Raw genomic sequence first — 25,169 nt, 5'->3', positions numbered from 1 at the left:
TATAGTACTAGTACTAGTACTAGTATTATAGTACTTGAGTATGGAAGTAGGAATAATCGGAAGTATATATGAGTACACACAAACACAAAAAGAACGTTTATATATATATATATATATATATATATATATATATATATATATATATATATATATATATATATATATATATACACGTTCTTTTTGTGTTTGTGTGTACTTACAAATTTACTTCCTACTTCCATACTCAAGTAAAGTGCCACTAGGCTCCAACGTTATAATAACTTTCTGTTGCTTAAATATCACAGGTAGGTATGTAAAGGAAATCCTCATTTGTAAGTCGTTTTGGATAAAATCGTATGTTAAATGAATAAATGTAAATGTATATCGTTAGAATATCAAAATCCTAATGATTTCTACGTATGCGTTACTGCTCGAGACCGCGCTGCTATGACAACGCCAGTACACAAACCCGCTATGTGAATGCGCGCCTCCATTTTTGGAAACTGACGTTTATTTTATTTACAGTGGCATACATAGCACTGGTAAGCTACTAATAGTGATGACAGTGTTTTTGTGTGTATTAACTGAGGCTAATGACAATATTAATGATAATAATATTGCTTCGGGGAAAATCCCACAGAGCACCGGCGTCTTTAATTATTTTTAAGTTTCAGCATTTATCGGTGTCAGTTGTTGCCTGTGATAATTAGCCTGTCAAATATACATGATGCCTATCGTCAGTTTATATCATTTGGATGTGTTGTAGTATTTCATAATGATGGTTCACTACTTCAACGTTAATCTTCAACTTCGAACAGGCTAATTATCACCAGACCATGTTTGGAAATTTTGGTCATCTTGAAAATGAATAAATTATAAACATAGAATATGTACATAATTTGAACTAACCTTATTCTCATTTTCTTATAATAGTACATCTTATGTATATATGTATCATATTAGTCTGACCCTTTAAAAATAGGAAAAATATACGTATGTCAAATTTCCTACCAATTTTTTGATGCTGACAACACCCCTTTATATGATATCAGATTAATTAAATTATGTTATTTCTGTCAGGCATGTCCACTTCCAGGGCTTAGCAATAAAAGTTTTGACTTTCACTTATCAGGCCAGAAAATAAAGATATGTTAGGTTAATCTGTACAAATTTACCTAATGTTCCAATATAGCTGAAGTCACCCTTCATTAAAAGCAGCTACATGAATAGCCAGTAATAATGTAATAGTTAAGTGTTAACATATATTTTTTTAACTAATTGTGTTAATTGCTGTAATGACTTGCAGTATTAATAAAGATTATTTACATTATTAACAGTCTTTTTTTGTGGGATACCCCAAACTTTAGGCTATGTAATTAACTTGGGAACTTTTGTGCTAGCACCACTAACAAGTTGCTTTGAGACAAAATGATCAAATTAAGCCTACTTTATTGACATAGTGTTATAAAAATTGCTGTAGGGATGATCTGGGTAAGGACTGTGGCATAGGATAATAAGAGTAGTTGTAAAGGCCTAATTTAGTGTTGCATGTAGAGGTGATTTTACAACACTGTATAAAACATTTATTTCATTCATGCCACAGACGAAAGCTTTAATAACGTGTATCCGTATATTTCATTTGTATTTATAATATATCTCATTGTAATTATGAATACCAATGTATTTATGTAATTATTAATACCAAAGGTCATGATATAGATTTACAGAATGAATAAGCTGTTAATACTTGGCTATTACCATTATTAATGGATATCATATGTGACTCATTTATAACGTCACACCAATAAAGTGGGTTGAAAATAGTTTGTTAGGGGTGTTGGCTTCGAACTGCAAATTATGCTCAGGAAAATCAACTTGGAAGTTACATACATGGTCTAAATTCAGTTTAATCCACGATATGTACAAACAGATAATTATTTTCTTTTTAATGTAATGTAATAGTATATGCCAGTCATGATATTAGTCAACAGAATTAATTTGTGGTGGATTAAGTTCTAACAGAATACAAAATGTTTATGTCTTTGAAGTCTGATGCTATATACTGCACATTTTATACTTACACAACCACATCAATGAGGAGTACACCTAAGACCTACTTAGGTGCCTATTCCAAATGACAAGGGGAAATGATGGTTATTCAATGACATATATTTTCATAACTAGAGTTATATTTCACTCCACCTATATGCCAGGGGCAACGAGAATCACCTGGATAACGTTTTGCATGAGGAATAGGATTTATCCTAGGACTAAGTAGAAAGATGCTCAGAGTTGTCCTTCACTCACACCAGTGGGAGGGTTCTTATGTTGACCTTGTAGAACCTGGCCTGGAGAGACTTCCTGGAGCAGCAAAACTCTGAATGAGAGAAAAGGAAAAACTTCTCTTAGAGTGGCATGACACAGTAGGGGCTTGGATCTCAGTCCCTACTAAAAGGCATGGTAATTATGTTCACAATGCCTTTGTAGTGCCACACTGCTTCCCAGATGTAAGGAATATGTCTGTGTTGCTTATCTTTCTCTGAGCACCACTGCCAAGAAGAACTTGTTTTGTTAAAAATGACCTAAAATGCCCTGAAGCTACTATTTACAGTGTTGTGAAAAAGTTATTCTGTTTCCCCCCTTGCTGATTTCTTTTGTTTTGGTGTATCTCATGCTAAATTGTTTTAGAAATGAAAACAAAATATAACATAAAACAAAGGCAACCTCAGTAAACACAAAATACAGTTTTTAAATGATAATGTTATTTATTAAAGTAAAAAAGTTATCCAATACCAACTGGGCCTGTGTGAAAATGTATTTGCCAATGTAATTACTAGTTCTCCAAATCTATGAAACTGCATTCATAATGTGGTTCAGCTGGACTAGATGCAACAAGGCTTGATTACTGCAAACCCTGTTCAATCAAATCAAAACTTAAATAGAACTTTTTCAACAGCATGAAGTTGGTTAAAAGGTATTACCGAGTAACACACTATGCCAAAATTGAAAGATATTCCAGAAATTATGAGGAAGAAGGTGATTGAAATAGATCAGTCTAGGAAGGGTTACAAAGCTATTTTAAGGCTCTGGGAGGCCAAAGAACCACAGTGAGAGTCATTACCTCCAAATGGAAAAAAAAAAACACTCAGAACAGTAGTGAACCTTCCCAGAAGTGGCCGACCTTCCAAAATTGCTTCAAGAGCACAGCAACAACAAAACGAGCCAAGGACAACATACCTACAGGCCTTTCTTACATCAATAAAGTTCACTGTTCATTACTCCACTATCAAAAAGGGCAAAAATGGCATCCATGGAAGAGAGGCGAGGTGAAAACCACTGTTAACCCAGAAGAACATTAAAACTCATCTGAATTTTGCCAAAACACACCTTAATGATCCTCAAACCTTTTGGGAGGATGTTCTGTGGACTGATGAGTCAAAAGTGGAACTATTTGGAAGACAGGGGTCCAGTTACATCTAGTGTAAACCAAACACCGATTCCCACAAGAAGAACATCATACCTATGGTCAAGCATGATAGTGGCAGTGTGATGGTGTGGGGATGCTTTGCTGTTTCAGGGCCTGGGCAACTTGCAGTAATTAAGGGAAACATGAATTTTGCTCTCTACCAGAAAATCCTAAAGGAGAATGTGCAGTTTTCAATTTGTAAGTTGAAAATCAAGTGGAACTGGATTATGCAGCAAGACAATGATCTAAAGCATAGGAGTAAGTACACCTCTGAATGACTCACAAAAAGATAAATTAAAGTTTTGGAGTGGCCTAGTCAAAGTCTTGAATGGAACCAACTGAGATGCTGTGGCAGGACCTTAAACAGGGAGTTCACGCTCGAAAACCCTCCAGTGTGGCTGAACTAAAGCAGTTCTGCAAAGAAGAGTGGGCCAAAATTCCACTACAGCGCTGTGAAAGACTGATCTCCAGTTATCTGAAGCATTTGGTCGCAGCTATTGCTGCTATTGATGGCACAACCAGATTTTAAGTTTAATGAGGCAATTAGTTTTTCACATGGGTGATAGGTATAGGATAACTTTTTTAGCTTCATTAAAAAAAAAACTATATTGTGTGTTTATTCAGGTTGCCTTTGTTTTATGTTGTATTTTGTTTAAAGATCCAAAACTACTTAGTATGAGATATAAACAAAAACACTTTTTCACAGCACTGTAGCTCCTGTCACTGCAACAAGGACACATTTTCATCTGTGAGATTTTTTTGGTCCAGCCATAGACAGATAACCGACTTTTGAACAGCCTGTAGCTCCGCCAAACCTAGGGAAATCATTGCTGTGGCTGCTGTCATCAGTGCTTGCATCCTCAACAGAAGCCACACATGGTGGCCTGGCTGAATGTGATTGGCAAGCATAATAATATCTGGATGGCTAGCATTCTCAGTGAATCTAACCTTATAACAATGAATCATGTGGCCTGTTTTGGTGTTAGAGAGCTCTGTTTCTATCGCAAATACTCCATCAAACATCACTTTGTTAGTCCTCCCAGGCAATAGGGGGTCGGGGGGGAGGGGGGTGGTGTAAAATAAAATCTTTTTATGGGCTAATGTAAGTCAGAGCAAACTGGCCACATAATGGATATTGAGATCTCTGGTCAGTCAGTGCTCACAGGCTATGTAATGTTATCGAAGTAGCATCTTAAATTACCTTATTAACTAGTATTAATAGAAAATTTGGGATGATGTATGTGCTTTAGTATTAAGTAACATAATATGGTGATACCAATAAGCCTTTGTACTTTGAATTGAATAGTTGGCATAACTTAAGGTTACTTAACATCTCTCATCTTACAGAAAAACCTTGACACTTTGCTTCATTGTGTGTGCAATAAGCAAATCAAGATGGAAAAGAAGTGGGGCAGCAACAGAAGTGTAGATTTGAAGAGGATGTGCCCTCAGCAAAAGGCTCGATACCTAGCTTATGCTGAGCCCTCTAAAGAGATACAAGCCTGGATGGCAGCTTGTCACAAACGCATCCACTCTAGACTTGCTCACGAGAGAGAGAAGGCATGGGGGAAAAATCCTCTTCAAGACCTGGATTCAAAATTGCACCAGGACACACTTATTGGCCAATTAAAAGCAGCCGAAGCAAGGAATAGGATTCGACAGATGACGCTACACTGTCATAACTTGAAGGTAGGTATGTCTTATAACTAATGTGACCTCATAAATTGCTGTTACATGCTGAATGCAGGTTTTTGGTTGCATTCCAATAATCTTCTGTTTTCACTAGACCCTTATTATATTCCCTTCACTGTTTGTCTTTGGGGAAATCAGCTGCTTTCTTAAGGAAACTTCCATTACTTTTATTAACCCAAGTGAAGTTCATTAGCTTGAGCTCATGGAGGCAAAAGGGAACAAGTTAGCATAACTGTAGACTCAAGCAGAGCTTGCCCAGAATGCATTACAATCTGATTTGTCTCTCCAGGCAATCAAGCAAATGGCTCATCATATCAGCTGTTCAATGGGTAGCTTGGTTGCAGCAGAGAGGCACCTATGGCTCAACCTCTCAGGGATGGGGGATAAGGATAAGGTCTCCCTGCTGGACACCCCTGTTAAACTTTCCAGCCTGTTTAGCGGAGCGGTTAATGCCATGCAAGAGGTTTTGGACAGGTTTCGGAAGGCGAAACAGAAAACTGCGGCATTCAGCCAGTTCTTTCCCCGTCTTGTCAAGTTCATCCAGGCATCAATGAGTGGAGCCCAGGCCAACACTAGTGCGAGGGAGGCACAGAAGATGAGTGTGGTGGCCCATCTCCCCCCACGGAGAGCCAGGGAGACCAGGTGGCCACAGTCGCAGCCTTCTAGTAAGCCTGATCTGAGAATGATCATTAATGCCAAGCAGACGAAGAAGCGGTCATGATGGGTGACAGAGGGAAGTATCAGGGGACGTGAAGTTGTTAGGGCAGTTAGCCCCCAGTATTACTGTAGGGCCTCTCTAGCCAATGTCGTTCCAAGTTTTTAGTCTTCTCTGGTCAGCAAGCTGTCATGGGGCAATGAAAATCTGATGGTTTCCCTCCAACAGAATGTGGAAGGAGAACATGTACCCCGTTCCCTGAGGGAGGGAGGTTTTTACAGAGATGGGAGTATGCGGGTAATTTTAGATCTGCGCCATTGGAACCGTATTCTTTGGACATAAAGGTTCAAGATTTGAGTTGACCCTCAAACTTCCCATTCCACAGTTTCAGTTTGAGGACTGGTTTGTGATGATATATCTAAAAGATGCATATTTCCCCATAGAAATATTTCCTAGTCACAGGAATTTCCTGAGGTGCATGTTTGGAGGCAACACATACCAATATCTGTATTCCTTCCCTTTGGTCTAGCTTTATCTCCTTGCACCTTCACAAAGTGCATGGATGCAGGTCTGGGTCCCTTGCGACTCCAGGGCATCTGTGTACTAAACTATCTGGACAACTGGTTAATTGTAGCGCGATCCAGGGAACTGGCAATTCAACATCGAGATGCAGTTCTTGCCCACATGAGGAGCTTGGGGCTCAGGTTGATCCACAAGAAAAGTATGCGTTCTCCAGTGCAGAGGACAACTTTTCTAGGGATTATATAGCATTCTACTACGATGAGATCCTATCCACAACATGCATAGGCTCAATCTTATCAACATTGAGCAAGATAAAGCTGTGTCTGGGCATCCCCTCCAGTCTCGATGAGAGACTGTTGGGGCTTATGGCAGCAGCAGCCAACGTCATACCATTGGGCCTATTGCACATGAGACCATTCAGGGCTCTACAGTGCGACCATTTCACTCGCATTTGCGACTGAAAAGTACTTTGTGCGACTGTGAATAAATATTTATTCGCACCGGTGCGAGTGACCTGTTCGGAGTTGTGTAATACAATTGGAATAAAAACTACAGGAAGTCCAAAATGTATCTACACTGCGCAACAGTTACTTTCAGACTGCTTTTCATCACCTCAGTCAACCAAACAAGTGTGTAAATACTGCAAAGAAGCCATTTTGATGAAAAGAGTAACACTGTACATCATCTGCTTCAACTTCCCGATATCACAAACCTCTTTTATTGATTACCCAAAGTAAATTAAAAATAATGCTAACGCTACAAAGTGGGTTTAATTCAAACTTTTTTATTAAATGATTCCTCACCAGTCATAATCAAGAGTAGCAACTGATCAGTCTGTAAACATACAGTATGCTGCTGCTCTACTAGACTCTACTAGAGCATTGACTTCATTTAAATTCACGGTTGCCGGATATCACTAGAAAAGTCACCTCCAGTTTCCACGTTTTGAATTAAATTCCCCCAAAAACACAACATTATCAGCAGACATGGCAACACTGTACTGGGGAACCGATCTAAAAGGAACAACTGATAAACAAACTAAAAAGACTAATAAAATGTAAAGACAGAAAATCTGCTTGGTTATAAATAAATCATTTAATATAAAAAATAGATATTATAATAACTTCATAAAATATAAATAAAATGAGAAATGAAATAATGTTTAATTAATATGGGTTGCATTTAATATCAGTTTGAAATTAAGCTTAGTTTGCTATTTCCTTAGAAGGCTATTAGCCTTTTCCCTAATATGTAAGAGAGCTTACATTTAACTGTTTATAACCTCCTGATTAAAGCTTAAACAAAAAAAGGTGCATCCCTAATGAACACCATTAAACTAAAGTGCTTTGCATCTGACGGGTAAATGAACTCATCCAATCACATCCTATATGAGATTATTCAGACATATACACAATATACGCGGAGTGGTTCGCGAACTGGCTCCAACCGAGAACCATGACAGTGGAAAATGTCTAATATAGTATAGCATAGTATAACTTTAAATATATTTAAGAGGAGCAGACTTCAAAGACTGAACACTGAGGTTTATTGTATTTGTTTACAAGGTGAAACAGGTTAACGGTTGTTTTGTGCTTACAGGTGAGTTCTGTTTGAAAGGGACCGTCTGGGTTACGCATGTTCCCTGGTTGCTTTGTAATACTAGGGCATGGTTGTGAATTGTGTCTTTGCTTCAGATAAAAGGGGCTGAGGACATGCTTCACAGGTGCCATTTTACAGTTTCGCATGAAATTGCGACATCAGCTTAACATGGCAGGCCTATAAATAGGCGTGATTTCACACAGACTTCAGATACTGGTCACACACAGGGGCACTTCCCACAGTGTGTAGCTCACGCAATGTTTTGTCCCCTTCTCAGGGAACAGGGTTACGTGCATAACCCAGAGGTTTTTCTTTTCAAAACAGCACAAATTGACAGATGCAGTATAAAGCACACTGAGTGACACTATAAACTTGCTACAGCATGTGCACTCCATCATATTCCACTTTGAAATGTAATTAAATTTTAACATGTGGGATGTTTAACAGTCTCCTACCAGACCAACATATAGTTACTTTCCTGCATTCTGATGATGAAAAACAAAATCACTTCAGTCTGGCTAAGGCACCATTTTCCTATGAAAAAAGCAAGCTGTTCTGCTTTGATTCGGAAGTATTTTGTCAGACAATTTTCAAAAGCAATTGCAAATCGCAATTTGCAATTGTGTTTCGTATTTGTGGACACATAATGCAAATGAAAATGAAAATCATGTATTACCATTTGCATTTTTGTTTACATGAATGTACAACGTCTGCCAAATTTCAAATGGAAATGCAAAGTCCATTTGCAATTGCATTTCCCATGTCTTATGAGTTATGAACCTGTCATATAATAGCAATTACCTCGTTTGCTGTTTCACGTCCTCGGGGTCACGTATAGAGCCTTCCAGAAATCAAACAGAATCACAAATCCATTTGCACTTGCATTTCTGATGCCTTGCACAGAAACCTACCAATCAGTGTTGGGGGTGTGAGTATGCTATGGAGCATGTTTTTATTTGGAAGTCATGTCACTCACAGTCGACCACATTTTAGAGTACCTTGGTGTCATACACGGCCATGAATAAAGGATTGGCGATGTAAAGTTTTTGTTTGGATGTAATTTTAACTGTAACAAATGGAAAATAAAACTAGTCAGTTTCTACAAGCAAGCATTACAGCAAAAATAGACGTGGCGTGGAAATGATCGCGACACTGCTGCTTCTGCTCTGCTCCTGCTACGCACTCCCCGCTGTGAGGAATAGCCAGCATGTTTTGCATAGAAATAGGACCTTATTTAACAAAAAAATGTTTTGAGAAAAATATAGTTTCCATTTCAAATGTTATTGGGGATCCATTTAGTTACAAAAAAATTACCAAGGATAAGAATGTTGATGTGACACATGTTGAGTTTTCAAGGGTATGTAATGACACATCACTTTACCTTCTTCATCTTATCAAATCCTCAATACAATATTCACCATTAAAGGAAGAACCACCTTGTCTGATGATAGGAGTGTTAGAAAACATTTCTGCTAGCAGTGTTGCTCCGAAATCTATGATTTTATGGCAACAGATTTCTCCTTCATTATTTTAAAATAAAAAATTGGCACAATTGTCTGTACAGCACATTTTCCTTCTTGGTCGTCGACTGTGAGTGACATCACTTCCAAATACAAACACGCCCAATAGTATTCTCCCACCCCCAAGACTGATTGGCAGGTTTCTGTGCAAGGCATCAGAAATGCAAATGCAAAGGGATTTGTGATTCTGTTTTGACAGGCTCCATACGTGATGCAGAGGAAGTGAAATAGCAAACAGGGTAATTGCTATTGCTATTTCAATATGAGAGGGCCATTACTCATAAAACATGGGACATGCAATTGCAAATGGACTTTGCATTTCCATTTTAAATTTGGCAGACTGTATTTCATGTAAACAAAAATGCAAATTGAAATTATAAAAATTTAAAAAATAAGAAATGCAATTGAAAATACAGTTTGTAGTTTGCATAGACTGGATGGCAGCAGGAAAGACTGCACCAAGAGTGGGCAGCTGGTAACCCAACCCACTAGTCTCTAAGAGAGACACCAATTATTTACCACAAAGTCAACAAAGAGAAGACAACCCATAGGCCCTCCGAGAGGCATGGTGAAAGATAGGCCTGATCGGACGAATTGCATTTCAAAGAAAGGATGCGGACCTTTGTGGATGGAGAGATCACTGTGAGGGGGTGTGGAGGCTAGGCTGAACCTGTTTGGAGAAATTCTCTACCAGGAGTGTAAAGTCAGGTTTGGCATAATTACCACCAAGAAAACCACTGTGCCAAGACAAAAAAGGGACGTGAGAGAGAGAGAGAGATCAAGGAACAGTAACAACAACACCGAAGTAACTGGAGGAAGGCAACACCGGGTGAGAAAGAAGGTCTCAAAGGGCTGTGGAAGGATATCAAACAGGGTCCAGCCAGCCTGCAGAGGGCTGAGCACATCCAAAAGCATAGGAATAGGAAGGAAAAGGAACAAGCCAACTTGTACAAGAATCCCTTCAAGTTTTGGCTGTGTTAGGCATTCTGGCGAGGCTGAAGAGCAGTAGTCCTATGGGTACCGGAGGAGGTGCGACAGGCAGTAATGTCATAGCAGGTCAACATCTACCTGTGTCCGTGTAATCAATATACACAAACATCAGGGGTATAATGCAATGTATCTGTATCTGTTTTGTGCTACAAATCTACAAATATCTGTATCTGTATGTGCATTCAGATTTAAATTCAAAGTAGACATGGCCAACATTGGAAGGGGTTTTTTTTGTTTTTTGTTTTTTATGAGCTCTGCCACTATGCCCCCAAAAACTAAGGAAACACTGGAACAAACTCATATGTACAAATTCGTAATAAATTTCTAATAAATTTAATTGGTTATATTTCAAAAAATAGAACTGGTTCTATTTCAACAAACTTGTAGCCAAGTTTTAAGATGGCGATTACTCTTTTTAGCTATGTGATATAGCTCCAATCCAAAACTAAAAAAGTAAGTAAAATGATGTTTGTTTCAGCTTTGGCTAATTATCCTTTTAAATACAGCAGGCTTATTGAAAGGCTGGAGCCCTGTAGCTCACCAGGAATAAGGTTTGGCAGCTTAGCCATAGTATGTGTGAATCTTTGGAGATTTGCTGCAGAAAGAAATAAACACATGCCATTGAACCCTATACTGTGTTCTGCATTTCCTAGATGCAGGAAATTAACCTGATGATTTCAAGCCAGGTCAGCATGCAGAGTGCTGTGCGCCTAGAGCTGCTCCTGGCAAAGGAGAAACAGAAGAATTATGCAGACAGCCTGGACCAGCTACAGGTAACTTGGTTTCTGCTGTGGTGAAATAGCTTACGTGGGCTACACATTTAAAAAGCAAGTGTGATTTCCACTTGTATTTTTCACTTATATTTTCATGTTTTTTATTATTAATAGTAGACATTAGCAACAGTGAATATAAAGCAAGGCCCTCATGTCTATGAAGGTTTTCTGGCGTCTGCCCATTACTGTGAATGCCTCATTGTGACAGGGGTTGTTTTGTAATCTTTAATATGCTGCACCACTCCTCCAAATAGCTTCAGTAGTAGGTAAACTAATGAAACTCCTCACAAGAGTGGCAAAACATCTTCAAGGTTTTATGAGTCAAGACACTTTAATATTAACTACTGCTTGCAAATTCTGTGCACTTCTTTTCCACATAACTCGCATTACACTCAGCTGTAAGTGGGCAGAGTTACGCCACGGCCAGCAGAGGGCACTGCGGCACGGCCTCTGACTGGTCATGTGACTCTTTTGTTTTCGTTTGCTTCCTGCTTGGACATTGATTTAAGTCTGATCATGTCTCTGATTTGCCCCAGGTGTCCATGTTTTGGTTTGATTATGTTGACTATTTAAACCCCTCGGTGACGGCACACTTCGCGCAGTATTATTTGGTTTACATTTGTCATGTCGAGGAAGTATGACGGTATGTGCTAACGTGTAGCATGCTAGCGGTCGTAGCTAGATGTCCAGAGTTTGTATAGTCAGTAGAGACGGCGCTCCTTGTGTTTGTTTGTCTGCTAATTAATAAAGACTATGACCTGCACCTGCATCCGCCTCCAGTCCCGTTTCGTAACAGAATACTGCGCCAAAAATGCGGAAGCAGCAGGTAGCCATGAGCGCCGCCGAAGAGGCCAGGATTTGGGCGCTTTACCGTTCGTCCCTGGAGATGAGTAAACAGCTCGAAGAGGAAATTGCTCAGTGAAAAACCGAGCTGCGCGCTGCGTCATCCCTCGCGCCATGTACCCCGTCCCTGCCGCCGAAGAGCGACGCCGTGCAACGAAGCCAGCAAAGTGACCTGAGCATCTGGGGCTTCCCACTGCAGGAGAATTGTACAGCGCCACGCAGCCAGCAAAGTGACCTGAGCATCTGGGGCTTCCCACTGCAGGGGAGGTACACTATGCTGTGCAGTCCAGAGGTGAAGGCTGGCCCAGAAATTTTTTTTGGGCGGGGCAATGAGGACAGCAGAGCTCCAGCCTGAGGCCTACGGGGAGGTCTCAGCTGTGGAGCTCCCACCTGAGGTCAACATGGCGACCTCAGAGGGACAGCTTGAGGCGGCTGAGGAGGCCGTCCCGCTGTCCTGCTGTCCAGCCCAGCCGAGGAGGTCGTCATGCTGCCCTGCACAGCCGAGGAAGCTGTCCTGCTGTCCAGCCCAGCCGAGGAGGTCGTCCCGCTGCCCTGCATAGCCGAGGAAGCTGTCCTGCTGTCCAGCCCAGCTGAGGAGGCCGTCCCGCTGCCCTGCACAGCCGAGGAAGCCGTCCTGTTACCCTGCCCGGCCGAGGAGGCTGCCCAGCTTTCCAGTGCTGCCGGGGGCGGCGCCCAGCATCCCAGAGCTGCTGGGGGTGGTGCCCAGTGTTCCAGGGGCGGTGCCCAGTGTTTCAGTGCTGCCGGGGGCGGTGCCCAGCGTCCCAGAGCCGGTGCCCAGCGTTCCAGGGGCGGCGCCCAGTGTCCCAGTGCCGCCGGGGGTGGCGCCCTGTGTTCCAGAGCTGGCGCTCTGTGTTCCAGAGCCGCTGGGGGCGGTGCCCTGTGTTCCAGAGCCGCTGGGGGCGGCGCCCTGCGTTCCAGAGCCGCTGGGGGTGACACCCTGGGTTCCAGTGCTGCCGGGGGCGGTGCTCCGACTTTCAACCCCGGTGGGGGTGCTGCTCCACCCCTCTGCTGCCCGACGGAGGCTGCCTTGCTTTCTGTGGCAGCGAGAGACAGTTCGCACAGGGGCCTGGGACCCCCGTTAGAGGGGGGGTTCTTGGTGCTCCAGGAGGAGCACCCTTTGTAGGGGGGTTCTGTTACGCCACGGCCAGCAGAGGGCACTGCAGCACGGCCTCTGACTGGTCATGTGACTCTTTTGTTTCTGTTTGCTTCCTGCTTGGACATTGATTTAAGTCTGATCATGTCTCTGATTTGCCCCAGGTGTCCATGTTTTGGTTTGATTATGTTGACTATTTAAACCCCTTGGTGACTGCACACTTCGCAGTATTATTTGGTTTACATTTGTCATGTCGAGGAAGTATGACGGTATGTGCTAACGTGTAGCATGCTAGCGGTCGTAGCTAGATGTCCAGAGTTTGTATAGTCAGTAGAGACTGCGCTCCCTGTGTTTGTTTGTCTGCTAATTAATAAAGACTTTGACCTGCACCTGCATCCGCCTCCAGTCCCATTTCGTAACAGGCAGATGCAAATGATGGAGTGAGTGTAATGTAAATGAACATTGGATGGAAGGCAGGATTTGAAGGCAGTTTAGTAAAAAGGAAGTAAATATTAATTAATCAGAATTACTGTGTACCAAAACAGTGGTGTGTCTCAGTTATGCACATTTCCAACTTAAATTGTCATTCAAAAATACAGCGCATAGTGTTGAAACCTTGAACATTTGCCATCACTCATTCAAGTCCATTAGTTCCACCTTACAAAGCTCCTCAAATGTGTGGTGAAATATCTATAGTATAAAAAAATAATAATTTAAGCCCAGGCATCTTTACTTAAAATGCCTCAAATGTTTGAGTCTAACTAAATGTCAAATGTGTCTTATTCAAATATTTTCTGTTTTGGAAAAACAATGCTGCAAAAACACATAAAATCTTGTCAAATTATACAGGCTAAAGATTTGGCTATTTGGGGCAGTCCCACCACACTTTAAAAAACATGTCATCCCACATTGAACATCAGTAATAAATAAATAAAAACTGACTTCAAGTGTAAGTACTGGCCTTTACCATATACTGAATACCAATGCAACCACTGGTTCTTAAAAATGTTATCCAGAAAAGTGCTGAGACTCTAGAGATTTTGGCTTTCCAAATGTTACTATTTTAGCATCCGTTTGGACAGAAAATCTATGATCGAGATGGTAAATTAACTCCTTCTGGGGGCACTAAAATGTACTTTAACCAAAAAAAGTAAGAATTCTCTCACAAAAGGCATTGTAAGGAGGGCACTAAACACACATTAACATTAACCAACATTGATTGGCTTTCTTATGTGGTCATGCCACCAAGATAAATCAAATCAGAAATGGAACCATGACTTACTATATTAGAATTGACTCCTTGTTCCAGCCCCAAATGTGAGTGTAAAAAGTCTACATAAAATAAAATATGATCATAAAAAAAAATCCATTTGGAACAAACACAATTAAGAAAACATGGTTATTTGTAGCATTCTAAAATATTTTTATAGAATTATTAAAGAACATTTAAAAAATTTTTCTATATGGTACCAAAAGTTTCATATCGTTACAAGACAAACAGCCTATTTATATTACATAGTATATAACATTTTATACAACTATATACAACATTTTTGCTAAGAATCAGTGTTGGGGAGTGGCTAACAAAAAGTAGCGAAACTAATGATTTAACTATGTTTTAGTAGTATGACAGTAGCACCGTTACTTTAAAAATTGTGTAGCTTTTCCAGCAACGAGTTACTTTTTCAAATGAGTAGCGATGTAGCATGACCAATTGTAAAAATAAATAAATAATAATTTTAAAATATCGTCCAATTATAATGGTTCACTTCATTGCAAATTTAGTGTGCCCAGTTGCTTGAAGGGATTTAAGAGCCTCATTATAGCTCACATGGATATGAAGAGACCATCTGATGGACACATAAAGCAATCGACTACAGTTTGTTAGGTGATGTATGGGGCGGGTAAGTGATAAAGCCATAATAAATTAACACTTATACAGAGAATATTACTAATGCTTTGTTGTTAATAGGCAACCAACACAATGTTTACATTTACTTACAAATAAAATAAAATAAAATAATTCAACGAGTTTATCAGTGCATGCTGAGGGATTTATTTTATGTTATGAATAAAAACAGTCTGATTGCATTTCTCAACATGCATCTCATACATCTCAACCAGCAAATACATGCATACATCTCAACCAGCAAGAGAAAAGGTTCCTATCTTAACTTATTTATTATTATTATATTCATGATTAATTAATTAATCAGTGGTAAAATAATAACAATAATAAGAAGAATAAGAATTATTATTAGACTAACAAAACTATTGTTTTCATAATTTTTTTAAATTATTACATCAGGGACCAAGCACCAAAGGTGCGTAGGCACCTCTTGTAATCGTTAGTTTTATTCTTATTATTATTATTAGGGGCCATGCACCAAAAGTGTGTAGGCACATCTTGTAATCGTTAGTGTTCTTATTACGGGTTCAAGCCCAAAGGGCTGAAACCCTATTGTAATTGTAAGGATTTTTATTTATTTATTTGTTTATTTAATTATTATTATTCTGCCCTAAACTGTGCAGACCAAACCATAAGGCTTATAGAGCGGAAACTATGAGGGATGGTAGCAGCCCAGAGTACTACAGCGTCACAATGTTTTGGCCTGATCGGCCAGATGGTGGCACTATATTGAGCATGTTTAGAAAAATGGCCATAAATTTTTTAACCGTTTGTCACAGATTCAAGTGTCTTATATCTCTGCAATCCTTGGGACCAGACAAACATGAAAATGTATTCCACATATAAAAAATTTCTGCCATCTTGTATTTTTGTAAAACGTACTTTTGCGAACTAGTAATAGGTTTTCCGTCTGATCAGGTCCAAACCAGAGCCAAACGGATCTATGGAGCCTTAATATCAAAAGTTATAAAAAGTTTGAACTTTCGACTTGAGGTAGCTACGGTATGCGAATACACAGGAAGTAGACATGGCCACTTTTACGTAAATGGCTATAACTCTTGAACAAAATGAGATATCTTCACCAAATTTGGCATGCGTATGTTTTAGGACAATCTATGGTTCTGAACCGTTTCTCAGAGACTCAAGTGTCTGGAATCATCTTTGGAATCATCGGGACCAGATGAACAAAACGTATATCTCAGATATATATTCTATATATACAGCTTCGGAACATGCCGGCCAAAATTTATGGATTTTGTGTTCATAAACTGTTTTCATTTAATGCATCAACAACAAGTGCCACTTGCAACTCTGTGGTCACAAATTATAATGCAATTTCAAAAAATGCTAATATCTTTTGATTACTTTTCCCTATTATTATTACACAGGACTTGATAGATTTCATGAGTCATGCTGAGAACAATGATAGCAATTATGCCATATTCATTTGAACTTGCTGTCTGCCATTTTGAATTTCATTAAAAACATTCTTTTTTGAACTCGTTCTAGAGTGCTGGCCCGATTTTCATCAAATTCAGTTCAGATCATATTTGGACCATGCCGGCCAAAAGGATTTTGTGGATTTGGTGTTCATAAACTGTTTTAATTTAACGCATCAACGATTTTAATGGCATGATACCAAAATTATTCAGAGGCTGTATCTTTGCAAGGCTTTTGCATATTGACACCAAACTTTGTGTGGGTCATTGTGACCCACATTGACCACGTCACATCAATTTGGTCACAGCACCACGTATTGGTCAAATAAGATAAACAATTAAATCATATAACAATTGATTGTATTTATGAATATTCAACCATTTTGCCTAAAATCATATACAAATGTCTGAAATTGCACTTTTTTACAGTCGGTCTCGATGCTCCCTGCCATGCTTGTTTAGCTCCTTGTTTGGCCTCTTGAATGCTTGGCCCCTTAATTGCTGCTTGCAGCTATATTTATTATTATTATTATTATTATTAAGGGACAAGTCAAGAATGGGCAATGGCCCCTATTGTTTTCATTAGTTTTCTCTTCTTATTATTATTATTCTATTTATATGTTATATTTGGAAGTCTGTAGCAGCCCATAGAACCACTAGTGAGAAAGTTCTGAAATTTGGCTCACAGGTAGAGAACATTCTGATCTGTTAATGGAGCAAATTTGGAGTCTCTAACTCAATCCCTCTAGCGCCACCAACTGTCCAAAATTTCACTCGCATTTATGTCAATAACTTTTGTACCATGAGCCCTAGAAATGAAATTCTGTGGCTCAGGATGATTTGATTGCATGATCATTTTCTGTCATGAAATGTTTTTCCGCCATTTTTCTGAAAATTCTACCTTTTTAAACTTGTCCTAGGCCGTTTGTCTGATTTCCATGAAAATTGCCATGCATCATATAGAGACAGTTATGTCAAAAAGGTATTCACAGAATTTTGATAAACAATACAGTTTTTGAATGACACATCAACGAATTCACGGCATGCATGCCAAAATGGATGTGACGTATATCTCCATAACGCTTTGAGGGATTATAATGAAACTTGGTATGTGTCATCAACATTAAGCTCTGCGCTGTGCAGCAGCATTTCGGAACAGCACCACCTAGTGGTCATGAGCTATGAAAAAAGCAAATTTTCGCTAATAACCTCTGAACAGTATGTTATAAAATCAACAAATTGGTCTCATTAGATAGGGGGCATACCAAGTGCAACGATATGAAAATTCATATGTAAGCCATTTTGGATGTCGGCCATTTTGAATTTAATCTTAAAATGCTGTCTTTTATGAACGCCTTGGCATATCATTATGAATCTCAGTATGTGTCTTTGGGACAAGGCTTTTAAGGCACTCAAAAAGTTTCAGGACAGCACCACCTTATGGTCAAAATTATAATGCTATTACTAAAAATGCTAATAGCTATTAACTCCTTTTGCCTACTGTCATGAGACTGGTCTTGTTAGATTTTGTGGTTCATGCCGAGAACAGTGATACCAATTATGACATGGTCGAGAATACTTTCTGTCCAGTATTTTTAAATGATTTGAAAACCTTGCAGATAATTGGCTTGACCCCAGTATTGCTGCTTGCAGCTATATTTATTATTATTATTATTATTATTATTATTATTATTATTATTATTATTGATCATTGCATATATTATTATTGGCCTATCGGAAGTATCAATTATTCAAGTTCTACACATGCATTCTGATTATCCATGATGGAGTGAGAGATGGCAATTGATTCCAATAATGAGAACTTATTTGTGGAAGTTCAAGTGCCTTAAGGAATCAAATAAATCTTACACCTAAACATGTAATCTTTGCCAATCAGATTAAAATACTTTGTCCAAAACTTAGATCATAATACGAGTTTAAGCACAAATTTAAGGACGCACATACAGGTGAACGCCATTGTCATGTTAAACTGATAAGTAGTAAATATTTTTTAAAAAAAAAACATTATAAATTCATAATTGTTTTGAATTATTTTTTAATTGTGTTTAGTTTCTTTATGCAAAAATATACACAGTTATTCATAAGCTGATTCACAATCATGTTGCCCATTTAAGTAGCTTCAGTGCAGTTAGCTATTTTACAACTAGTTATCAAGCCTCAGCCAAGACTTGAAGCACCCCTAGGGGCGCTATTGGTTCCTCCGTATCCGGATATAACTGCTTTTGGCAAGTCAAGTTCTTACGACTCCGACGCTTCTACTTTGTTCCCCTTGTATAGAGGTCACAGCACTTCATGGAACCCGCTATTGCCAGCAAACATAGATCAGTCAAATCTCGGTTTGTCAAACTTAGTGCTCTCAGGCACGCACCTGATGGTTCATACAGGAGACCTCTATTCGATATGATGACCGGCAGATGCTTAATACTACTGAGTTCTTTCATGCAAGGATGTATTCATGATTAGATGGGGGCCCGTACTTCTCCACCTTGATCCTCCATGTTTCATCCATCTTGTGCACAGACACCACCAAGACATCCATGACAATCACTGACCACTCCCTCTCCATTATTAGGTCTGGTTTAATAAAAGATGAGGCCACCGTGATAACCGGCTCCACCCATATCTTGGAGGAGGACTTCCTGAGTAGCTGTTCCACTCTCCACATTATCCTGTTGTGTCATGCACAGTGTGCCTCACACCTGGAGAATGTGGTTCAGAGTTCCATGCCCCCACAGGCTCCATGGCAGGTTTTGTCCATGACAAGACGATCGTTCCCCTTTGCACACCTTGCCTTTGTAGAAAGGACTCTGCCACACAGTTGGATGCCTCTAAAGTGAAGGCATGGGAAAACTCTCACCGGCCTCTTCAGCCAGTAGTGGCTTGACTCATCAACCTTCTTGTTGGTAAGTTCCTTGCCGTCCACTAAGCATCCCAGCTGGGATTAGGACCATGCATTTCCTTTTGTCATCCCTCGCAATCATAAGGCCCACTGACTTCTTAGCATTCAGGGACATTCCACGCTCCGTCAGGGCCCTAGTCAGGCCACCTATCTTATCTTGTTCTCTCTCTGGCCATTCGGCAAATCATACCAAATCATCTGCGTACGCTAACTCATCAATTTGGCTACCATCCAGGTTGAACCTGATTTCGTGGATAGCCACCTTGACAACAATGTCCATAAAAAGGATGAACAGGATGGGTGACAGTGTGTCCCCTTGCCTCACTCCTGTACCGCATCTGGTTGTAGTGCCACTCAGGTGAACGGTTGAATTCTTGTACAGATGTTCAAGGTAGTTGGTCAGCGGTGGGGAACACCACTTGCTCTCTTCAATGATAGCATCCTTGGAAATGTGTCAAATGCCTTAGCCAGGTCCAGAAAAAGCATCACAACCGGTCTATTTGTGCAGCAGGAAGCTCACCTCCAAGCATCCGTCCTTCTGGAGGAAGGCATACTGAAGAGCGGAGAAGACTAAGTTGTTACACAGCCTATGTGCAAGGATCTTGTGAGATGCTCACGTAATTGTGGAAGTTATTGAGATTGGTCTAAAATCTTCAGGGTCCTTAGGATGGTCTATCTTGGGTATGATGGCTACACTGGCCCCGGTTAGCATCCTGGTAGTTTTTCCACCGCCATTGATGTTGAAGTAGCCAGCCAGGGGTTGTTGATGCAATCTTAGAAGACCTTTCGCATTTATCTTGTCCATCCCCATAGCAGTTTTTCCTATACCCTGCAGTGCCACAATTATTCTCCCAGGGAAATTGGTTTGATGATAGACCATCTCTGCTCCATGCCCTACATGCCTTCCATGCCACCACATGCCCTTGGTGCAGATTGCTGACTAAACACCTCCACCCCGTAGTCTTCCAATCCATAGCAGGTGCGGTCCCTACTGAGGTAAGCCTCTCTCCAATGCCCCTCCAACATGGTGGCCGCTGTGGCTTTCCACTTCAACTTATAAAGACGTTGGATGTGTGCATAGTTGGCCCGTCTGATCTGCTTTCCAGACACTAGTCTGGTTTTCACCCCCCTTTTAGATGGCTTGGGGGTCCATTTGCATGGAAAGAACTTCCCAGTGTGGACATTGAGAAGTTCAGCAGCTTGCTTCTTCATAAGCCAACCATTCAGAAGGTCCCTTACAATGGGTTTCAGGTGTTCAGCCCCCAGACAAGGCTCGCTAATGTCTCTGGGGGCCATCTTTAAATGCTCCCCTCTCCATTCGGCTAGGAGAACCAGCAACTTTTGACCAGACAATTCTGACCGATGCTGTGGAGAGGCAGTGGCAGGATCACTCATGGTTCCTGCCTCGCTATCCATCAGACCAAATGAGGCCTGTGCACTAAGTTCTGATCTGGAAGGATGAGTAGTTGATGCCTGAGGACTCACTGTAGGGTTGGCCCTTGGCAGGCGACGACAGTCCTCAGTGGCTCTTGGAGGGATCCAGGAAAGTGTCTGTAGTTTCTTCTTAATTGATTCTATAGAGCATTCTGGTATAAGTTGCCTCAACAAGGATTCCAGATCCTTGTTAAGCATTCCATGTCTCCATACAATATCTGCATGACAAAGGAGCACTTCATCTTCCTCCTTCAGCCATACTCTTCTCCTAGATGGTAACTTCACAGTCATCCTGGATGCAGGAGGCAAAGGCTCCAACGGCCCAGTTACAGTTGAAATGGCAGTCTTAGCTGCGGGAGGAACAGACGCGGCCTTTCCCAACTCTGCTAAAGCAGATGTCCACTTCAGATGTTGTAGGCGTTTCTTCAGTGCCTCTGTGGAATGATAAGGAAAGTGTGTCAGCAGCAGCTCGAGATGTTCCTTCTTCTGCATGTTCCCCCTCCAGATGCTGTTGGCATGCCTAATCAGTGCTGCATCCTCCTCTGCAGCCCAAATCAGTCTCCTTGTAGGTAGAGTTGCCGGCATTGACTTTGACTGGATGCCGGTGGTGTCTATGCATGGCCAGGCTCCTATGCGAAGGGAAAACCTCATCGCAGTCTGAGCAGTTGCGCTGTAAAGTAGTCACGTTCAGAGTCCTTAGGGTCATCTCAATTGCCCCTTCAATGGCGTTGCACTTGCTGGTTACCTGGTTTCCAGAGGGTCCAGGTTTCTTATTCTTCACTTGCTTCTTTGTAACCAGCAAAAAAGCCCCCAGCCGGAAGGTTAGCCCGACCAGGGGTTGGCCTGGATCTTGGTTCAGATGGTTCAACTGCTCCATCCTATCCAGTGGTCACCACGAGGAGGCGCCCACGCCTTGTACCTATGAGTAAGAGAGTCATAGTTAATCCTCTTGTTAGTAACTTGTAGTGTACCTAACTACATTTTTAAAGGGGTAGCTTGACTGTAGCTTAACAACTTCAAACAATGAGTAGCCTATAGTTTGAAAAGCTACAGTTTCAACGTAGCTTCACCGAAACTGCTAAGAATGTACCATACTGTGCTATCAACTGAAGCATAAAACAAGGGCAGAGTGACGTGTCACTATTGCACCTCTGACACAGCTTGTATGCATTTAAAGAGATGGTTGTGTATGAAAGCATGGTTCTAAAACTGAACAGGGGACCACCAGGGAGGGTTTCGTCAGAACTAGTATAGTTTTTCCCTTTGTCTCATTTCATTGTTTGGAACCAATAGCAAAGTTGGCTTGTGGCATGACCTCACATGGGTAACCCATGAAAAGATCCCACTACATCACACTCATCCTATGGCCATTCTTATCAACCTATTAGCCCATTTCACCTTGTGGTCTTCTACTCAGTCATAGAACCACATACACTGTTGTGCTGCTGTATTGCTGCTCACAACTCTTGCATTTGTCTCCAACATTGCAAAGGCATTTGAGGGGGCTCAGAAGCCAAACCCTCCGCCGATTTCTGTACTTATTTCATCCTAGAGGGCTCCACAACTGTATCTGCTGTTCACTTCTCTCCCTGCTGCAACCATGTGGCATCAGAGGAAGCATAATGAATAGGCAGCAGTATTTACATAGTCTGTGAGCTTCACGAACTGCTATTGTTATTATGCTGCAGTTAGGGCAAGGCTCTGTAAATGATGGTTGAAGATGCTCCAATCCAATTTCCAAACAATTTGGGCATTGCTCATTACCCATCATACAATTTCTCCAGGGCCTGGAAAAACAAACAGCTCTCCATCATGCCCTGCAGTACAAGAGGTTGTGAAAGTGCACCAATTCACAAGTCCTCAACAAGAGAATGGCAAGTGGATGAGTGTGTTGTAGCGGAGAGCTTTTATAGCCTACCGAAATGGGGTCATTATCAATGTTACTATTGGTACTGGGTGAACTGTCGCAGATTTTTGTAGCTTTATGTCTGAACCGTGTTCTCAGAAGAGCACTTCCTGGTTTTGACTTTTGCCTGTTTAAACTGTGAATATGGGTTATCCTTGTGTGATGTTGCCTGCATGTGTTTTTACGAACACCATCAACACTGATTACAATTCTTGTGTGGCCCTAAATTAAACAAGGAAATGGGCAAATAAGAATATTACACTAGTTCGAATGAAAAATGCCCTAGTAATTTGGGTGAAAAAACTGGACAACTGTGGAATGAAAGTGTAACTACCACATGTGGCACATCTTTCGCACAAAAAAAAAACAAATAATGCTCCAGAAAAAAATTTAGCCAGTATGAATTCACCTTTATTCTGAGGTTAACCTCTTAAACTCTCAGCTTATTGTTCAATTATTCATCTTAAAATATATTATCAGCAACTACTATGATTTATTCATTAACTACAGTGAAGTTAATACAGTGAGAGGTTATGCAGCTATGAATGTAAATCTTGGCCAGCCAACAGATCATGCTAGCAAGCTATAGTCAAAGGACTATGGAATCAGTGAATCATTTGTGACCCCATGGTATATGAAGCTTTTTTACACACTCAGTGGCAGCTGTTTCCTTGGTTTAAACATGTTTCACTTTTATTTATTGCTTTACAGAGACGGAGAGTAGAGGAAATTCTCGAGGATGAAAAGGGCCTAACCATAAACAGAAGATAAGTGGAGGCATAAAGGGAACTATATCCACATTTCCAATCAATGCCATTAAAATTGTGAAATACAGAAACAATATTATCTATGCATTCCCTGATTCCATTTGTATAATAGATGGCAGAAACATACATTAATATTTTAGTATGTGTGAATACTGCTGATGGACTGCAAAACACTGTAAACCAATGCAATTGCTCCTGTTCTCTGCATCACAGCTTTATTGAAAAATATAGTTATGTACTCAAATGGTATGTAACATGATATCATAGTAGGTAATTATGTTCTAAACTGGGTTCAGAAAAACAGAAATGTTGTGATTATACTGTAATTTCATGTCCGATTAAATGTTGAACAATATGCAAAGAACTGCTTGTTGTCTATTCAGACCTTATTTTTTGTAGTATAGACAGATTATTATTACATCCTATTTCCCTTGTTCCATAATCATAGAGCTCATACTGGCCAGCCTACTCAAAGCATTCAATGTTGTGCAAAGTTTTGTAAAAGAGATGTAAAACAGATTCAGTAACAGCCCAAACTACATGCAGTGAAAATTATTTTGCCTGAGGTTTGCCAGGTCTCACAGCTATTGGAATGTGAAATTGCCAGGAAAGTAAGGATGGGATTTTAAATCAATAGGCTGATTATCTCTCATACAAAACAGTCACAATACGGAACTTGGATCAGGATATGAAAATAATAATAGGCTATAAATAGTTCATTGTCACATTCAGCATTATCATCTTTTTACATAAGTTATATAGGTCTGACCCCTATAAAACATAAAGAAGCTTGCATGCAGAGAGATTTGGAAAATTAATTGTGTGCAGTTTTAAACAGTATCTGATAGAAAATACACTCTGGATAGCGAAATTCTACTGCACAGTGCTGATGCTACAGTCAATGCACATTATCATGCAATGTGCAAGCCATCATCAAAGCCCAACATTGTGCATTAAGTAAAATCACTCCTTGGGTTACCTAGAACCCCAGCACATCATTTACTGCACTTGCTATAAGTCAAGCTTTCATTGTATTGTATTGCCAAATGCACAACTACAATGAAGCAGAGAGTTCTACTGACACCAAGTGGCAGTTACACTTATCCTTCAATTACTGTTTGCTATGGTGTGAATAAACATTTCTATAAGGGTTTGAAATCATGAATTAATCTGGTCAGAGTTGGTCAACATCTAAAATCTGCTTGCTTAAACATGCAATTAATATATCAATATATATATGTTTATTCACCTACCCAATCCCTTAGGTCTTCTGCTCCTATAACTATTGTTACATATATATATATATATATATATATATATATATATATATATATATATATATATATATATATATATATATAACAAATGCTTCAAGTGGCCAAATTCAACTGAAAATGCAACTTATAATGATTTCTCCTGTAAATGAGATTCATAGCCAGACACCAGCTTCTTAATCCATTCCTCATGAGCAATGGCCTCCAGTTCATTAATATACTTGAGTTTGCATGCTGCAACCGCCTTCTTCAAATCCCACCAGAGATTTTCTCTGGGGTTCAAGTCAGGTGATTGTGATGGCCCTATAGAATCTCCCAGGACTTCTTCCACCAAGCCTTGGTGGAATTTGAGGTATGTTTGGGATCA

General features: G+C 40.2%; 1 protein-coding gene across 9 annotated transcripts; it reads left to right on the top strand.

Annotated features, from left to right (window-relative positions):
* The first annotated feature begins 202 nt into the window (after nt 1-202).
* Nucleotides 203-24,312, top strand: LOC128619928 (uncharacterized). Of its 9 annotated transcripts, none has more exons than XM_053644450.1 (4): nt 203-284; nt 2,193-2,439; nt 4,793-5,134; nt 5,427-7,069. In XM_053644450.1, the coding sequence occupies exons 2-4, from the start codon at nt 2,437-2,439 to the stop codon at nt 5,856-5,858; spliced, it is 777 nt and encodes a 258-aa protein (XP_053500425.1). In that variant the 5' UTR covers nt 203-284; nt 2,193-2,436; the 3' UTR covers nt 5,859-7,069. The 9 variants fall into 9 exon arrangements, 7 of the variants coding, with proteins under 7 accessions (XP_053500425.1, XP_053500428.1, XP_053500429.1 ...); XM_053644453.1 differs by lacking the exons at nt 2,193-2,439; nt 5,427-7,069 and adding exons at nt 11,077-11,196; nt 23,473-24,312 and having other exon boundaries at nt 224-521; XM_053644454.1 differs by lacking the exons at nt 2,193-2,439; nt 5,427-7,069 and adding exons at nt 11,077-11,196; nt 14,939-15,055 and having other exon boundaries at nt 224-521.
* Nucleotides 24,313-25,169: the final 857 nt, after the last annotated feature.

This window comes from Ictalurus furcatus, chromosome 15 (genome assembly GCF_023375685.1).
Source record: "Ictalurus furcatus strain D&B chromosome 15, Billie_1.0, whole genome shotgun sequence".
Classification (NCBI taxonomy): Eukaryota; Metazoa; Chordata; class Actinopteri; order Siluriformes; family Ictaluridae; genus Ictalurus; species Ictalurus furcatus.
This window is presented reverse-complemented; position numbering and strand designations above follow the sequence as displayed.